We start from the raw sequence: 19,103 nt of genomic DNA on the forward strand, positions 1-19,103 counted from the left end.
TATGCGTTGTTTCGAAACGTTTCGAAACGTATCAAAACGGCGACATGTATCTATACAGCTGTTTCGATTTTGATAAATGGCAGCATCGCCACTCAGCTGTTTTGATACTGCCGGCTTTTTCTGACATATCGAAACACCTCTTTCACATCGCACAAGTCACGTGATCAACACCCGGGTACTGCTCGCGAAAACGACAAAGAAGACGACAGGAAATAGCAGGAGGATAATAGTGCACACCACTTTTAAGATTTGTTTTTGCATATAAATGCTGGAAATTACACTCATTTCCTTCCTCTGCATACCTATGTGCTACTTTTTGGTTGATCTATCCCATAAAATACAAATTAAAAATTTGAAGTTGTCAGTTCTATTTTATGTCAAACTGATCAGTATGTCAAAGAAACAGCTGGTATAATTTGACATGGTTTAATTTGAAAAATATATTTGTACCTTTGTTTAACAGTAGCTCCATTTCCAGTGACAATATAATTGTGCAAATTGGAATTAGGAAGATAAATTTGCTTAATGGAAACATGCCAATTTAAAAAAAAAACATGTAAAATGTTTTTGTTCTAGGATGAGGTGGTATTTCAGCCATATCAAAGCACTTTTCTCATCACACAAGTCTTGTGATCACCACCCTGATGTTACTACTGGCGGAAACAACAAAGAAGACGACAGGAAGTGGTAGGAGGATGATGGTTTGTTTTTGATTTTTGGACAATGTGCAGCTGGCTCCAGCAGAGCTCTCATAGCACCGTAAAGTTCATCAAAGGTTGTGGGTCATTCTAACACGTTGAATCCATAACTCTTCTGTAAAATGGCTGACTACATTTTCTTCTTCAACTACTGGGTACAACTAATCTGGAATTCACATAACTAAAGATATCAATATATAATTATCTATTATTATAATGACTGCTAATACACTTTTGAGAGAACCTCACTTCAAAAATTGTGTGATAGTTTCTTACACTTGCCCAACTGATTATAGTAAAAGAAATTACATGTCATGACATAGTTTGTTTTGTAAAAACTAGACCCTAAATTATTAACTTAAACTTTCCTATGTAAGCGTTGCAAAGTGAAGGAATTTGTCAAAAGAATGCATGAAGGCACGCACAAGTTCCTGAATAATGAACTTCCAAATCCTGAAGGAGATGACATAAATCAACAATAACAACCAAAATCAGTAAAAGACTATTTTCTAAAGATAATTGGACCTTTTGTGTTCTGTTTTTTGTTTGTTCTGGTTTGTTTTTTGTGTTTTATAGCAGAGGTGAGCCAGAGGAATACACGGTGGAGCTGTAAACACTGCAACTATAATAGGTGTCAAAAAAAAAAAAAGAGTTGTTGTTTCCATCACAATTTACAGGCCTAGCAACATGGTGACAAGAGGGCCATCCATCCACTCTGTCTCCCACACACACACACACACACACACACACACACACACACACACACACACACACACACACACACACACACACACACACACACACGTCTACACAAACACACACACGTTTGCATGGCTATCTTTGTGGGGACTTTCCTTTGACTTCCATTCATTTCTACAGCCTAAACCTTATCCTTATCCTAACCCTAACCATTACATACCTGACCCTAACCCTAAACAAAACTCAATTCACATCTTGGTCCTAAATCTGACCCTTGACCCAAAAACAGCGTTTCCCCTTGTGGGGACCAGGCTTCGATCCCACAAGGAGCAGTGGGTCCCCACACCGTAGTGTCAGGAAAATGGACCCCATAAAGTATTACAAACACACGCATGCATGCATGCACGCAAACACACGCACACTAGGACACACACGTGCACACACACACACACACAGGTGCTAAAACACGGGTACTTTGAAAAAAAACAATATATATTTGGAGCTTTAATAAAGCTGTCAATCGAATCAATACTTTCTTGGCAATATTATATTTGACTGTTTTAGCTTTCAATGTCAGTAGCTGCATTTCCATTCACCATATAATTGCGCAATTTGACATTTTGAAAATAAATTTGCTAAACAGAAACATTTGAAAAAACTAATTTTTTGCTAAAAAGTTTTGGCTCTAGGATGAAGGGATTTTCTGGTCATTGGATTATTCCGCATAATTGCAGTGGAAGCATTTTGTTTGCATCATGAGTCACAGGATGTTGCTACTGGCAGAAACCACAAAGAAGAAGGCGACAGGAAGTGGTTGACTTTGACTTATTGCGTGATTAAACATATTCATGGGTGATTTTAATTGCGGTTATGGTGATTTTAACACCACAACTGTGAAATTGTGTTCTTCCGACATTAGCGGAATGTTGACAAAGTTTTACGCACATTTGTAACAAAAACACAGCTTTTCAGTTCATGAGCAATATACCGCTCTGTTTATTTATTGTAATCATTGTAAAAAAATAAAAATAAAAAAAAAAATAAAAAAAAACATTTTGAAACTGGAAACATAAATACTCCAAACTACGTCTCAGTTTCAAATCTTTTTTTAAATTCTCATTTTAAAATTGTTTTTTCTTTTGAACAAATGGTATGGCCCCAATTTAGCTCCATAAAAACTGCAAGTTTTGTAGTTTTGGCAGTCAAGAATCTTAAAAGTTTGTCCAATATTTTGTTTGCAAAACAGTTCAGACTCAGACAAGTTGAACTGAGAGCACAGTTCTCTCTGGCTTCTGTTCTCTTGCTCAAAAAGAGCATGCCCACAGCATGATGGTGCCACCACCATGTGGGGATAGTATGATAAAATTATAATAACTTATACATTCATTTTCTGGGGGTGCCACCGTGAGCTAGATTCACGTGCAGGCCACATTTTTAGATTTTTGTTTCCATTGAAAACCCACGCAACACAACACACTGAAGACAGTCTAATCGTGTGTAGTTCTCCTCGAGTGCTCAGCCATCATGCCTCTGTGTTGGGCATCACATGTGCGTGCGTTCAGACGCGCAACATTCCTCTGTATTGGCTTCATCGGGCTGCCTTTAGGACCCAGGTTGTCTCCTTTGTAGTTGTTCGGAGGCGATGAGGGGAGACCGAGATGCGCTTCTTCTCCTATCACGATTCGCATCGCGGCTGAGCGAGCCGAGCCGAACCGAACCGAACCGAGCTGAACGGGTCAGCTTAAAGCCAGGACCCGCTCCAGCACCTGCTCGTCCTCCCTTCTTTTTCTCTTAATTGCTCTCCATTAAAAGGCTGTTTTTTAATTTTTTTTATTTAATATTATTTATTAATCGAAAGCCTATATTTTTCCGGTTAATTTCGGTAGAGTATGAGACGCAGAGCATCATCTGAGGAGCATTCCTCTTGTTGCCTTGGACCATGAATTATCAATGCTGCCAGCTGCGTTCCTGTGACAAGTCTCCCGCGAACGGAGGACAACAGCGGTGAATTCCTGTTAACTTTTCTGCTCATCTTTTGACGTTTCCAGCGGCAGCAGGTACTTCTTCCACTTGAGGTGAGTCTGCACTCCCCCCCTCACCCCCCTACCCCACCACCACCTTCCCTTCCTCTCTATTCATGTTTTTCCCATTTAGATGCGTTAAATTGCATTTAAAAATTTCACCGATGGAAACGCAAAGGAGCGTGGGAGAAACGCTCCAAACATCACCCATGTCTCTCGTTTTTCTCCCGTTTCCTTCCCGTATATGTGTAATGGGTTTTTATCGACCTAATTAGGGACGCGGTGTAATGAGTGACGCGATGTGATGTTGGATTTATGCTAACTGGCTGAGTGAGCGCGTGGGACGTGCCACTGAATACTAATTACAGTCAGATGCCGTCTCTTGCCTCTCTTTTTTTTCCTCCCCCACCGTTTCTGTTTATTTATTTATATATTTATGTGATGCCCGCCTAAGAGGGATTCCCCCAGAAATACTAGGGCTTCGTCTTTACATTGTTGTGGGTCTCAGTAACCCGGAGCTCCCGCTCTTCCCAGCGGCTGTCGGCGGAGAAGCAGCGATGTGGAGCAAGGAGGGCACGTCTTCACTCGTCTTCTGCCTGCTGGTGCTCACGGCTCTCTGGGAAAGCAGGTGAGTGGTTTTTAGCAACGGGAGACGCCTCGACACACACACACACACACGCACACACTGACACGTTGTATGTGGGGAGCTCTTTGTTTATCTGTCCAGGTGGACTCTAGCTATCATTGGACCCCCCACCCTTTCCCTTCTGTGACCACCGATAATGAGGGCAGTTTCAGCCATGGCCGTAAACTGTAAACTAAAGGGCACGCGGGAAATTAAATAAAACGCAGCTGGGCTTTCCTACATTGCTGGCATGAGCAGTTCTCAGCTCAACCGGTCCTAATTGGGTCTTTTCATTAAAAAAAAATAAATAAAAAAATCCAGTCGAACCCATTGGTTCAGCCGAATGACCTCTTCCTTCTCACTATCCATACATCTGTGAGGTTTTTTTCAGCAATGTATGTATCAAAGTATATTTCCAATACAGGATCGAACAAAATGCAGGCTTTTTTTTAAGTCTGTATTGCTATGCAAGTTTATTTGCATAGCAACATTTCAACAGCAAGGCAGTTCGAATTAGTGACATCTTACAGTCACTATTTATGAAATGATCAATAAACATTGGATTTTGTCAAATGCCACCTCAAGATCATCATGCAGATAAACTTTGAATATGTTCCAGTTATTGCGAATCAAAGGCAGCTCTAATCAGGTGGGTTGTTGTAGCCTTGATATAAAGGGACTCTGTGTTGCAGCTGATGTTTGTTTCACGGATTATGAAGATCAACACATATTAGCCTTTCTTCCACTGCATGTCCTACTGTCCTGTTTTCAAGAGAAACGATAAACTTAGACATGATCTAGTTACGTTTATTTAATGTGAATTACTAGCGGTCGCACTGATTGTGGCAGGTTTCATATTGTACTAAATAACTACTTCTCAGTGTGAACCACTCCAGTTGAAACGATGGTGACAATATGTTGCTGCTGCTGCTTTAACCATATTTCCAACTGTTGTCAATAAGTATCGAAGTCTCTAACGGTTTATTTTGTTGTGGCAGCTTTCTGAATTATTGAGTAAGCTATTCTAAGGATGTGCTCCTTAATATATTATACCTGACCTTTGACCCAACGACCAGGCAGTTTTTGTGCATGTGACGTCACGTTGCAACATGTCTGTGTTGAGGGTCTATATCGACCCTTTCTCATATATCAATCGAGGAAAACCTATTTTGAGATATATATCGCTATTGTCTTATTGCCCAGCTCAAATCCTAACGATATAAGGTAAACAGAAACGCTTTGACACTTAGAATATGAGGTTATATATCATCTATATGTTTATTCAGAACACAAGACTGCTGTATTTTTTATGACTATGGTGATGTGACTGTTAAAGAACAAACTAGATATTGTTTATTACTTCATGAATACGTTCATTTTTCTTATTTAAATGTGATTACAAAATAGGCCTATAGAAACACAGACACATAAAAAAGAGAAAAAGGCAACATAACTTTAGTTAAAGACAAAGAAATGAACATTTCCAAGCCGTAGCGGAGGAAATAATTCCAGCTCAGACGAAACTCGGTTTATTAAAGTTGTGTAGATAAAAAGCCCAGATGTAAACAGTTCTTAATATTGCATACTTTCACAATAACCAATAACCCGAGGCTGCTCCAGCAGAGCTGTCTGTGCCGGTGATTTAGCTAAGATTTAATGTGGGACCCAATCTGAAGTCATTTACCATGAATCTCTGCCCTGATTGCATTTACATACCCGGCTGTGTTTCTGGCTCCGAGGTCACATGGCTCTCGAATGTCTTGAACTGGGTCAGCCATGATGGGGAAACAACGTCTATTTGTGCGTCTTGCGTTGGCATGCGCGGGGAGTCGCTACCAGACAGCAGGGAGGAAACCCAGAGCAGACCTGAGTCTAAAAAAAGTTTTGAATTGGTTGTTGTCTCACGGTCCTGTTATGTGTCTGCTGCCTAGATCGGTGAACGCCGTGTCGGAGAACATCACCCTGTTCACGCTCATCCTGGACAGACTGCTGGATGGATACGACAACCGTCTCCGGCCGGGTCTGGGAGGTGAGGAGACGCAGTGTGTGTGCACAAACGGAGCCGGGCGGGCTCTGCTATCCGACGCTACGATTGTTCTTACACAACCGCACGCGTCTCCCGTTTTTAATGGCTGAGAGCTCGTTCGCAGTGAGAACACTTCATTTAACGTCAGCGTTCATAGCACCAACAACCTTTGGCAGCAGTCCCCTCAAGAATACACCAATAAACACTCTGCGTCCGCAGCGCTCAGATTATACAACAGCCAGTCCACTTCCTGGAGAAGTGGACGCATCAAAGCCCACGAATGGATAAATCATTTCTTCATAAAGTCAATTTCACAGAACCAGATAAATATATGATAAAACAATCAAGTTTATTTGCATGGCACATTTCAGCAACAAAGCATTTCAATGTGCTTTACATAAAAACTTTTTTAAAATGTCATAAAACATCATACAGTCAAAATCATCTATACACATGAAATATGTTGGTCAGTGTTTCATGTCTTATGTTTCAAATGCAAATCTAAACAGCTGGGTTTTTAAGCTTCATTTAAAATAACTCAGTGTTTCAGCAGGTTCACAGTTTTCCTGAAGTTTCTTCCAGATGTTTTTTATTACACAAGTCAGTTTGTTTTTAGGTCATGATGTATGATGTGTTTTGAAATAGACAAACTCTTGTAGTATATACATAAAAAAAAACATTTCAATATTGATACTAAAGTATAATATTCCATAGATTATTTTAGGCAGTTTTGATCTTTTCCACATTTTGTCAAGCACAAATTTCACTTTATTTTATTGGGATTTATGCAAAATGTAAATATAAATGTTGCAGATGCCTAACATTACCGTCTCCTGTGAAACACGGGGGGTGGCAGCATCATGCTGTGGAGATGCTTTTCTTTAACAGAGACAGAGCAACTGGCGGTCATTTTAACAGCATGTTTTAACATAATAATTGTCTAGTTTTCATTTGTTGTAAAACATTTTAGTTTTAGTCATTCTATATTAGCTTTAACTTGGATTTCATTTAGTTTAATTTGAAGAAAAAAAAGTCATTTATTAAACTGATTGATGATGAACAATATTAAGACTGGGTTATTTTTTTTCTGTTGAATTTATTACTAAAATTAATCCTAATTGCTGAAAGCCAGATTACAAGAAAAAATGTAAAAAATGTAGTCAGTTTCAGAATTTTGCATACATTTCCTTAGCATTAAACTGAATTTTAGACTTAAGTTTTAGATCAGATGTATCCTTCTTTAAGCTACTCACAGTAAATAGTTGGAATTTCGGCCCATTCCTCCTGATAGAACAGGTAAAGAAATCAAGTTTGTAGGTCACTTTGGTCACACACTTTTGAAATCAGGACTTCCTGATGGCTACTGAAACATTCACTTCAGTATTTCTATGTACAGGTCTTTCCTCATGATACCAGTCCCTTTTTAAAACAAAATAATGTTTTTAAGCATTCATGTTTTCTTCTTTTCTCATCAAATGTACAAACTTAGAACTTTGGTTCTAGTCTATCAGACTGGATTTGCACATTTCTCACCAAAAACATGCTCATCTCTGGGACAGAGTCAGAGCAGAGTGATGGCCGGATATCCTCAGTGTTTATATTTTCATATAAATATTTTAACCCAGTAATCTGGGAGATTCAGACGTCTTTAAATTGTATCTGAGGATGAACTGGATCTGGTTTCCCTGTATGACATCTTCATTGATTTCTTTAGATTTTTCCCACGAGGTATGCAGTGTGTTTGATGAAATGTTGTGAATTTATCAGAAGCTTAATAAGAGACGACGTCATTGTATAAAGTCGCAGCAGTATTAGCAAACTTGGAAAAATAAGAAATCAGAAAATTATCTTGTCATTTATAAAACAGGAAGTTTAGCCTGGTTTGATCTCAGACAGTCGAGGATAAAAAGGTTGTGTCTTTTTACACAGGAGATGTAAACATCTGGTTGCAACTGCAGCTCTGATGAAGCGATCATCTGGAATCCGACGCGTCATCTAAAAGCATGAAAACGTAGATCAGATGTTTTTCTTTTTACCCCTTACCTCATTAAATCCCACCGGAAACTAAATCCTGCAACACTCTGCATGTACCGCTGTATTGCACGCATTAACGTACAAAGGCACGACACCGGGGAAGCAGCTTTTACAAACCGAGTTTAGGAAAGGAACACAACTTGACATCAGATGCAGTTTTCCACGCGGTAAACACATTAGATCCGTCTGTGGCATCTGTGGGGAAAACGTGTTAACGCTCCACCGAACTTTGGTTTGCAAGGCCAAGAAAAGAGGCCAAACGCAGCTGCCTGCGCGTGCTCACTCGGACACGAAAGGTAGACGGGCTTGGAGACAGTTTTCACATTTCAAGTAACGTGAGAGAGACTTAAAAACCAAATCCCTAGTTCTCCCGGCCAGATCGGGAAACATTCAGATATTTATTGAAGGCAGCAGCTTCTCCCCTGGAGTGATTTTTAATTTTGTTCAGTTAAAAAATGTTTTCCATTTCCTTCAATTAAAAATTATTTTTAGCTGGAGCTGATGGGGGTAGAAAAAAGGAGAGTGAAATCTGATAATTCACAAAATGGTTTTTTTTTTTTTTTTTTTTTTTTTTTCAGTTTACATTTCTGATGTAAGTTTTTCCTTTGTGGTGTGTTAATCTGTATGCTCCATAGCTGAAACGAATACTTGAAAATCTCTCTAAAACACTTCTATCTGTCTGTATTTATATTCCAAACACCAAATAAATCTTAACATGGATAAGTACAGCCAGCAGAAACGGTTTTATCGCTAGCTCAGAAGCTAACATCTTTACTCTTAGATTGGCTGCTTGCAAACAGCAGCCAATCGTATATGAGGTAGCTTTATGTGTAAGGTATCTTAGCTTACACAAGCTGCATTTTAAAATACACACACACACACACACACACACACACACACACACACCTATATATATCTATATAAAGATATATAGATATACAGTATATATATATTTTTTTCTCCACAGAAAAATCAACAAATACAGTGTTATGATTGTTTGGGCCTCACACCTGTTTATGTTTTTGTTGATTTTTATTGACATTAGTGTATTTTTCCAAACACTTTCTTTCACCCCACACGAGTCACGTGATCAAGAACAGGATGTTACTAGATGAAGAAGACAACAGGAAGTAGTAGGAGGATGATGATTCTTGTGTGATTTTAATAGTGTTTCTTATTTAATCGCAAATTGTGTTTTTTTCGACATTAGTGGAATATTGAAAACGTTTTGCAATGGAAACTCAGATTCAGCCAGTGTTTCTTTTGGATCGCCCAATCCCATTTACATCATGGCAGTATGTCTTTCTTTTAATGGTTTACTTTTCATTGATAAATCTTGATAAAAAAAAAAAAAAACAGCTCTGCTTTGTAAAACCTGAATACGTTACAATAATGTACATCATGTATCAAAGATTTCTCCCTGACGAGCTTTAATTATTTTTCTGTAATCTCCGACTAATCATGTCCTCCTATTAAAGCCTAGCACAGTTTGTTTGTTCCCAGTTTGTTTGGCCAAAGAGTTTGAACTGCTGAAATTCAGTCAAGCAGTCCAGCATTTGGTTTTTGCGAATGCTCTCCTTCCTCTGTGTCCAAATTGGCAGGAGCTGAAGCTGACATTTGGATAGTTGCACAGAGGAATGCGCAGTCCCTAACACATGCAGGTTGTGTCTTACCAATTAAACGCGGTTCAGTGAACCCATCTGCACCAAATGATTCAGACTGCATGAAAAGCACATGTCTGGGACTGTTGTGGCTGAATAAATGAACTTTAGGTATTGTCCTTATCCCCACAGATCCTGGAGTCCTCAGGCATTAAATGCACTCTTGATATTTTCAAACAGTAAACGCGTTCTTCCCCTCAGGAGACGCTCTTGTTTTCGGTTATCTTCCTCTTGTGGAATGCTGTTTCACCTGAGCTGCCATTTGGTGGTGGATTTGTGTTTTTGATGACTTATCGTAATTATAATGTTGTTTGTTTTGTTTTGGGCTTTTGCTTGTATTTCAACGTTGTGATTCCAATTTACCCAGAATCCTCTGCTGTAAAATCTGAACCCTTAGGCTTAATTATTGTTAATTTCTGTAGCTAATTGCATTTTTTTTTTTTTTTTGGAACAAATAACTAAAAAGCCTGTCGGGAGAGTGAATTATCGACATCTAACAAACTCTACCTTTCAATCAAAAATTGCATTAATGAGTAATTTTGTTATTTTTAATTGTTGTTTATGCAGCGGATTGGCCGTGAGCACATGTTGAGTTGACTTTTTTTTTTAAATTTTGCTTGTAAAGATTGAGGCTAGTAGTTGTTTCTTGTTCTTTGTCCTGTCACCAATCACAGTGCTTTAAGATGCTTCAGAGGAGAAACTCCCAGACTGCAATAACACTACAGCTTTAATGAACTAAAAAGATGGCAGAATAACACCAGCTATTACAAACATGAGTATTTAATAAACCAGAGTATTTATTTTTTTTGCTGTATTAATTCACATTGAGTGTCATTTCAAGGAAATTTTTAAGAAAGTAAAGTAATTCTAATTGATCTTATGGCTTATTTCCTCTGAGAAGTAAATCTTCAGATTGACCAGTAGACCGGATGGTTAGAGCAGCAGCGATCTATTTTTAAAAAGTTAAGAGGCAAAACCAGACTGTTTTGGCTGGAATAATTTTACTGAGTTTTGCTAATTAGTTTGAAATAAAGACTGCACAGCAGCACTATCCCTACTAATAGGGCATTGTTTCCACCTCCTTTACGACCAGAGTGGTTCCACTCCAGTCCTATAATTTCCTACCTTTGGATGAGACATGAAGCCTCACTCTGATTTCATGCTTCGACCGTTCACATCAGGTTCCACCGTCTTCAAAACAAGAGCTAAACACACCAAGATGCTTCTTCTAATCTCTCCTTGTAGTTTTTCCAAGTTTCTCACTTTATTGATTCTTGGCGGCGTGCTCATCACAGCCTTAGGCCGCCCTGCAGGGTTAAGACCTTAACTCGGCGCGTTTTTCCAATTCCCTACATGGAGTCCGTCTATCTGACCTCACCTCTGTGAGGCTGTTTGAGCTCCGCAGGTTCACAGCCACAGACTCTGCTCAGAGCGTATTTTGTAAATGTACTTTTGAGGAAAGTTATTATTTGATTTGATATCCTTCTGATTTTGGTAGTTTTCTCACTTATTATTGTCTGGAAATAGAAGATGTAAAGAATGAACATTGATTGCCCTTATCCAAGCTGCATGTTGGATGTTAGGGTGAAAATGATAATGTTAACGATTGCAATGCTCACCAATAACACAGATCCGATATCGATATCTTTATCGGCTCAGATATTGAAAAAAATTCTAGATCCATCATGGCAGATATACTCAACTCTAATTCTATGCTTTGTGCGCTGAGTGATGTCAAGCTTTATTATTCATTTTTACATTGTATTTAGAGTGTCTAATTGCACTTTCTGAACCAATAGTTTAATATAATTAGTTGTAATTAAGTCATTTACATATGTTTTGAATTAAAACCCTGTTTACATTGAAATGGAAACATGGAACATTCCCTGTTTTTGGGAAGTACAGTGCTTCCAAATCTAAAACGTTCTTGGCTTTTTCTTTTCTTTTTAGGGAAAAGCAACTAAATGTTTCTACTTTCTGCATATAAACAAGTTTCTCTTTCTAAAAATGTTTTTCTGCACCTCAGTTTTCCACATTGTGGGAGTCGCACACAAAAGTCTTTTAGAAAATAATAATTTATCTGGTATTTCAGCCTGAGATTATCTAGTAAAAGGGGCCCAGACGGGCTCTTCAGTGACTGTCCGACGAACAAACCGTCTCCTGTTTTGTATATTAATGGTCTGTGAGGCAGGAGAGACGCTGTGGGAGATGACACCGGGCTTTTTCCTCTGATCCAGACAGGGTAACCGAGGTGAAGACCAACATCTTCGTCACCAGCTTTGGACCGGTCTCAGACACCGACATGGTGAGTGCAGATACTCACTGTGATACTTCAGCTGTTGTTGGAGGAGCAGAGTGCTTCTGTTTGCTTTATTTTAGTCATGTAGGCCCTTTTTATCCATTTGCTGTTACATCACTCTGTTTTTTTTCTGAACACACACACACACGCACGCATGAACACACACACCACACACTCACAGATGATACAGAAGCCACACTACGGCACGATGTCTATTCATCTCTAAATTTTCATCTCATACATTATTGAGCATCTTGTTGGTATTCAAGTCACTGCTTTCTTTATTCTGCGCCTTCCTGCTTGTTATTCTGAAACACATGGCCACCTTTGCTTCAGCCCCGTTTCTGTTTATCTGCTCCCATTTTCCAGGTGATTGATCAGTCGATTTAGCAATCAGAGAAACTGGATGTGTGATGAAACTTTTTTCTTCTTCTTCTTCTTACACCATAGATCTCCCGGCCTAAAACAAAACATCTCCTGCATGGAATGAAATGCGTATTAAATCTGCAAACTGTGTGAAAGATTTGTTGCTGCACGGGCGAAGATCCCAGTTCTAAAAATCACCACCCACATGTGATGTACTGTGACTAATTGTCTAAGTGGAGTGCTCAGTCTGCCTAATTGCACCCCTGATGTCTATTTTTCAAAATATATTGCACATGAACAGATGGACAGACGGGCAAACATCTGATAGGAAAACATTCAATAATTTCATTTCACTGGAGGAAGATTTCACTGTGCAGCTCAACTAAAGCCCTAATGAATAAAAATTCATCTCCAGGTAGGTTTTAATTAGACCACAGGGGCCTTCACACTCGTTGGCATCAGAAAAAACCTATTGGGTATCCCAGTCAGTTGCTATATATCAAGTGTCTAGAAGCTTTGATTAGTAATTAGGGCTGAACTATTAGTCAGATTAATCATGATGAATCAATTATTGAAGTAATCGTCAACTAATTTTGTAACTGATTAATCGTTAACTGGAGCATACAGATTCAAAAATGGCCATTTGCTGAAAGAACAAAACACTCAGTTAAAATTCTACAAAAAACATACATCCTTTTTTTATTTAAGGTAAATAAAACCTTTTAATTATGACTATGTTCCACCCAGAAATGGCAGTGGTTGGAAAAGAATGAGGTGATTTGAACCTAAGATAAGCCATGTTGTTGACTGATGAGCACAAAGTGAGCCTAAATGTAAAAGAACTGATCGCAGTGATGAAACTAGCTTTTTGATGCACCTTTAGCCGCAGTAACTCAGAGGAGTCATCGTCTGAGTCTCACAGATGGTCACATGGCAGATGGTCTCACATTTGTCACAAGAATCACTTTGCATAAAGAGGAGTTCACGTTCTGCTCAGGAACTGACAGCAGAAGACAAAACAAGCCCAAATCATCATCCTTCCACCACCACAATAGACTCAATCAATACATTTCAGACATGCATACTGCTTCATAGATTCATGTAATCCTGTCATGTGAGAAATTAAATCAAAAGAGAAGTAACGGGGGAACCAGATTGCTTTAAGCCAAAAAGAAGAATCTTATTGTCAAAGAGGTTATGAGCTTTTCAGTTTTAGCAGTTAGGACTTAAACACAGAGCAGAAAACTGAGCTGAAACCTTTTGCCTGTATTTGTTTTATGTTTTATTAAAGGGGCAATATTATGTGTTTTCCAGTCACATAATGCCATTTTAGGGCATAGACAAGTAACTATGTTAACTTCAGTTATAAAAATGCTGATTATATCAAATATGACTCAACAGAAATTTTACTGTGTAATTTAACGCCACAAATTGGGCCTCTGTCTCTTTAAAAGCTCCTGCTCTTTCTGAAACTCCACCTTCAGGAAGTCATAGCATGGCTCCTCTAGTGATCCTTTTAAATGTTTTTACCAGCGTTGCTCTGAGAAGTAGCTCCTATAATGAGCTCAGCTGATGCTCAGTTTTACCAGGTGTTTGCTAATTGCTGCTGGCTAGTCTGAAGGAGCTGAGTGGGAGAGGGCTGCTCTGTGAGGCACTTTTGCTGAGAAAAGCGCCCATGTCCACCCAGGCGTTTTGCGCAGCTGAATGGTTCCCATGGAGATTAAAGGATTTCTCAAACATACATGAAAGAATCAAAGCGACACTACAATTATGTTTTTGATGAGAGAATAATATCATAACATGATGTGAAGCTCAAAAAAGTCGACTTTATATAATGCTACCCTTTTAAAATATTGTTGGATTTTTATTAATTGAAACTTTGCTCAAATATTTGAAAATTACCATCATTTTGTGACCAACTTGGAGCCAAAAGTTTTAAACCAACCATTCATCAATTCGTACCTGGAGATGTGTAGACCTGCCTGCTCATGTTCTACAGTTTTTATTAGTAAAAGATTTTTTTTTCTGTGATAGGGGACAAAAATGGGCCCTTATTCTCCTAAATCCGTCCCTGCCTAAGATGACCAAAGATGTAAATGGCAGCTAATCCTCCTGCGAGCTGCTGAGCTACATGAGAATTCAGTTACAGTTTCACCATCCGGAGATCTAAATATTATAGACTTTTTGATTGTGACGTGAAAAGGAAAAGAGATAAAAACAACTCTGTATCTCTCACTCCCACTCTTGGTTGTGAATCTCACACATACTCGCATTTCACGGTGCTGTGCTGTGCTTTGTGCCCTAAATCCTCTCTTGCGTGTGCGGTTCCTTCTGACAGCTCTGGGTTTTAGGTCAGGGGGTTTGCTCTGGCCGGGAAAACACCAATCCAGGGAATAAGACGGAGAGCGCAGGCGGCACCTTAATGGATCTTTTGTCAAGCAGGGAAAGGTTTCAAAGTGGCAGATGAAGTCAGTTGTGAAGATGCTGCTTGTAGACATCCATAAATCATGAGCGGACTTGTGCACTGTTTTCCTCTGCTATATTTAGCAGGGAAGGGCTTTTTGTTTTCACACAGGAATTAAAAAAGGGGGAAAAAACCAGGAATATCACTTTTTCACCAATTTGCTTTCCCCATCCTCAGGAGTACACTATAGACGTTTTCTTCCGGCAAAGCTGGAGGGACGAGAGGTTGACGTTTCACGGGCCGATGAACATTTTGCCCTTGAACAACCTGATGGCGAGTAAGATCTGGACTCCTGACACCTTCTTTCACAACGGGAAAAAGTCTGTGGCGCACAACATGACCATGCCCAATAAACTGTTACGGATCAAAGACGACGGGACTCTGCTCTACACCATGAGGTAAAAACAATCTTCATGTTCAAACAAAATGTCAAACACCACTTTTAGGCTTTTTTTTTTTTTTTAAAGATTCCAGTGCTAAACCAGGACTGGTTCTGGTTCTGAATTATAAAAACACAGCAAAATAAAATGTTGGGATTTCTGCACCGCATCGTCACATTATTACATCACTAAAAATGTCTCTTAATTGTTGGGTTTAAACCCCACTATTTATCTTTGCGTCCCTCCAAATCATTGTCATAATATAGCTGAACTTTAGAAACGTTTCACTGAACTAAAACCGATTGCTTGTGAAAAAAATCTGCACAATACCAGCCGGATCAATACTCATGAAATCCAAGAATTTAATCACAATATGAGATGAAATAATCTTTAAATAGCGATGAAAGGTCAACGCGGCTCTAGAAGTGACTTACATTCACTTCAAAACATGCAATATTTTAGCCAAGAGAAGAAAGAAGAGATACAATGAGTTGGTATTATCAGTCTTTATTCAACCTTCATTAATCTGCAGATTTCAGTTACATAAATAAAAAACTTTTTAAGATCTTTGTAAGAACATTAGGTGAATTTAAAGATGTGTTAATGAAGTAATTGTTTTTCAATAACTTAAGAAAGGTAAATATAGTTTCAGAAATTAGGAATAGTGTTGAACATGAACAAGGTTTTTTAAATTAGGAGGACTGAAATCACGGTTTATACCCAGTTTCTACAGACAATGGAGAAATGTATTGTCTCAAAGAAAAGGATATTGTTCTGTTCCTGCAGCTTGTTCTTGATCCATATTCTGGCCAGAACATTATCCTGGTGTGTGAGAACCATCGTTCTAGTGGTCACTACAATGACAAATGGTACATTGGAAGATAAATGTACAAAAACATTCCTAAAGTTCAGCACCAGCTCTTCTGAAGTATAAAATGTTTTATTCTTAAATAACTCTGTTTTTGCTCTCTCCACCTCAGGCAAAATGACTAATTTCTCTGTTCTTGTGGTGCGTGTGCAGGCCTTAATTTGTTTTGAACATTTTGACTGGTTGTTGGCCTTCACTAAATACACAGAAAACTGGTTCGTTTGTCAGGCTCAATAACAAACGAACCGTTTGTCATACTGTCATAGGTGGGGCCTCTCTCAAGTTTTGAAAATCAACCGACAATTTTAAAATTGAGCCGTGAGAGCCAGGCAGTATGGGAAAATGACACAAGTCGGGTTTATTAAAGTATCTTGCACAAGATGAGAGCAAAGACAGAGAGTAAACTCCGACCTACAAACATAGGAAATGTCTTTTATACTCAAGGACAGAAGTGCAAAACTATTTACAAGATAGACTGTGAGAACTAGCTTCCTGACAAGAAGCTGTGAGAACTGACTGCTCTTTATCTTTCGTAGCTGCAGAAATCCTCAGAGTGGCAAAGAAGAGAAACCTATTTCACATAGACTCTAAAGACACACAAAAAAATAAAAACAACATAGCAAAACGCAAAGGTTCAACAGTCACGAGACCTTAGAAAGCAAAGTTAAACACACCATGCAGCCTTCAGCAATTAGCAGCAGTTCAAGTTTGAGACTAAGCTAGCTTTGTTAGCTAGCTAACTAGCTAGTTAGTTGAAGCAATAAAACAATTCTTAAATAATTCTAGCTGACCTAAAACAGGACATGTTTAGTCAGACAGTGAGTCGCAGTGAATAAAAATATCCTGTTTTAGCTACGTATCGTCATGTGTTGTGCTATAGGCTACAGACAGCAGAGAGTTTAGCCTCTCTGCAGCCTCCTGTTTACTGCTGGTTAAAACACAGACTAATTCTTTCCAATTCAAGGCACTGGAAATGTTTAGTGTCTTGAATGGTGCATGCAGCTTTTTTAGTTTCATTTTTTTTTCATTATTTGTTTGTTTATAACCTGTGCTGTTTACTTTTCATGCATTTGCAAATTCTCGTTAATGTTCTGTGAATTGGATGCAGGTTAACAGTGCATGCCGAGTGCCCAATGCATCTGGAGGATTTCCCCATGGACTTTCACTCCTGTCCTCTAAAATTTGGCAGCTGTGAGTAACTCTCATGATGATAGAGCCTGAGGCAACTGCAACTAAAATGCAATCCTTTTGTCTGCCATGCACCTCACTGGTTCTTCAGTCCAAGAGCGGCCTGAGTACCGAGTGAAGCTCAAATGCACGGCTCAGCTGGTAGTGACCCTACAAATATCAACAACAGTGCACCAGCGTTAAAAGTTTAAACATAATAGCATCGAAAGGGAAAATGCAGTTGTTTTCCCCTCTAAAGTCATCCAAATATTTTCCTTTGGAGATCTGAGGTCTTTCGTTAGGTGCCATGGCTTCTTTACATTTGGATGACTGATTTTTTTATTTATTTACTTTAATTTTTGCTTTAAGCTGTGAAGCTGGTTACAGGAAATGAGGAGATTAATAATTAGCCATTATCAGACATCAGAACTCAGTAGGTCATGTCTGAAGTGCCTTCACGTCTCGAATAAATGAAATGCATGATTAGCATTCATGTGATGACTTACAGTAAAAAGTTTATCGCGTTTTCTTAACGCAGTGAAACAAGAACAGGAAACGTCAACAGGGTTTTGATTCAAAGCTTATGCTTCAAACGGGCAGTATTATGTTTTCAGTAACATTCTATATATATTCAATTTGATTTAACAGAAATCTGACTTTGGAAATAACGCCTTAAAATTGGGCCTATGTCTCTTTAAGAAGCTCTGGCTCTTTCTGAACCTCCGCCTTCAGGAAGTCTTCATACCTCTATTATTAACCCTTTAACGTTTTTACCAGCGTTTCACTGAGAAGTAGCTCCTGTAATGAGCTCAGCAGACACACAGTTCCACCAAGTGTTTGCTAATTGCTGCTGGCTAGTCTGAAGGAGCTGAGTGGGGGGGAGTCGCTGGGGAGGCGGAAGCTTGAAAACTGCAGCTGTGAGGAGGAGCTTCATCCTCAAAGGCGGGTAGAGGTCCCACAAATAGTTTTACCTAGCTAAATGGTTGCCATGGTGATTAAAAGATTTCTCAAACATGCATGACAGAATTAAAGCAACAATACAGATATGTTTTAGATGAGGGGACCACATTATAACACGATGTAAAGCTCAAAATAGTCAATTTTACATCATACTGCCCCTTTAAATACACAGTAGCGGGGATGCTTCATTTGGGTCACTGAAAAAAGAAAAGTAATTGATATCTGTAACCGCCCCAGGATTATTTTCCTTTGGGTTTATCCTCCTCCCTTTTGTTTTCAGACGCCTACACAACCTCAGAGGTGACTTACGCCTGGACCCGAAATGCTTCTGACTCGGTGGTGGTGGAAGAGGAGAGCTCCCGCCTGAACCAGTACGACCTGCTTGGTCAGACTGTTGGACAGGAACGTATCAAATCGAGCACAGGTAAGAGCCGACGGGACTCCAGCAGACGTCCAGAAGAAAACTCATCACACCAGGGGCACCGGGCTCATTCTCATTTTGGGCCACATCAAGATCATGAATGTCCAAAGCCGGTTGAGGCAGAATGTATCGATAAAACGACCCAGCAACAAGCTGTTAAAATTAGAGTCAATAGCTGGTTCTGCATTTGAGGAGTACTTCTTAAAGTTAAATAATATTGAACATCTTTTCACACTCATGTAATTTGGCAGAACACAGATAAAAACTGTTATTGATAAAATAATATTTAAAAATGGAGCCAACTAATGTTTAAAATTTAATTGTGATCGCAATGCAGGTTGTTCCTCTTTTGTCCTTGAAAAACATTTAATAGATGTATTTTCGGTCTTTAGGTTTTGAACTGTTTTTTTTTTT

The 19,103-nt window shown here is 39.0% G+C and overlaps 1 protein-coding gene across 3 annotated transcripts in view; it reads left to right on the top strand.

Annotated features, from left to right (window-relative positions):
* Positions 1-2,865: 2,865 nt before the first annotated feature.
* gabra2b (gamma-aminobutyric acid type A receptor subunit alpha2b) overlaps positions 2,866-19,103 on the top strand; it is a 31,305-nt gene continuing 15,067 nt past the window's right edge. Inside the window, exons 1-7 of one of the 3 annotated variants that reach the window (XM_015049534.1) lie at positions 2,866-3,472; positions 3,953-4,046; positions 5,975-6,072; positions 12,002-12,069; positions 15,071-15,291; positions 17,250-17,332; positions 18,549-18,692. In XM_015049534.1, the coding sequence (XP_014905020.1) occupies positions 3,976-4,046; positions 5,975-6,072; positions 12,002-12,069; positions 15,071-15,291; positions 17,250-17,332; positions 18,549-18,692 (685 nt within the window). In that variant the 5' untranslated portion in view covers positions 2,866-3,472; positions 3,953-3,975. Of the gene's footprint in view, positions 3,473-3,568; positions 4,047-5,974; positions 6,073-12,001; positions 12,070-15,070; positions 15,292-17,249; positions 17,333-18,548; positions 18,693-19,103 lie in introns of those variants that run through there. The other 2 variants (XM_015049536.1, XM_015049535.1) reach the window with 2 other exon arrangements.

The sequence above is a fragment of the Poecilia latipinna genome, unplaced genomic scaffold (assembly GCF_001443285.1).
Source record: "Poecilia latipinna isolate Pla-1442-1.1 unplaced genomic scaffold, P_latipinna-1.0 Scaffold951, whole genome shotgun sequence".
NCBI classification, from domain to species: domain Eukaryota; kingdom Metazoa; phylum Chordata; class Actinopteri; order Cyprinodontiformes; family Poeciliidae; genus Poecilia; species Poecilia latipinna.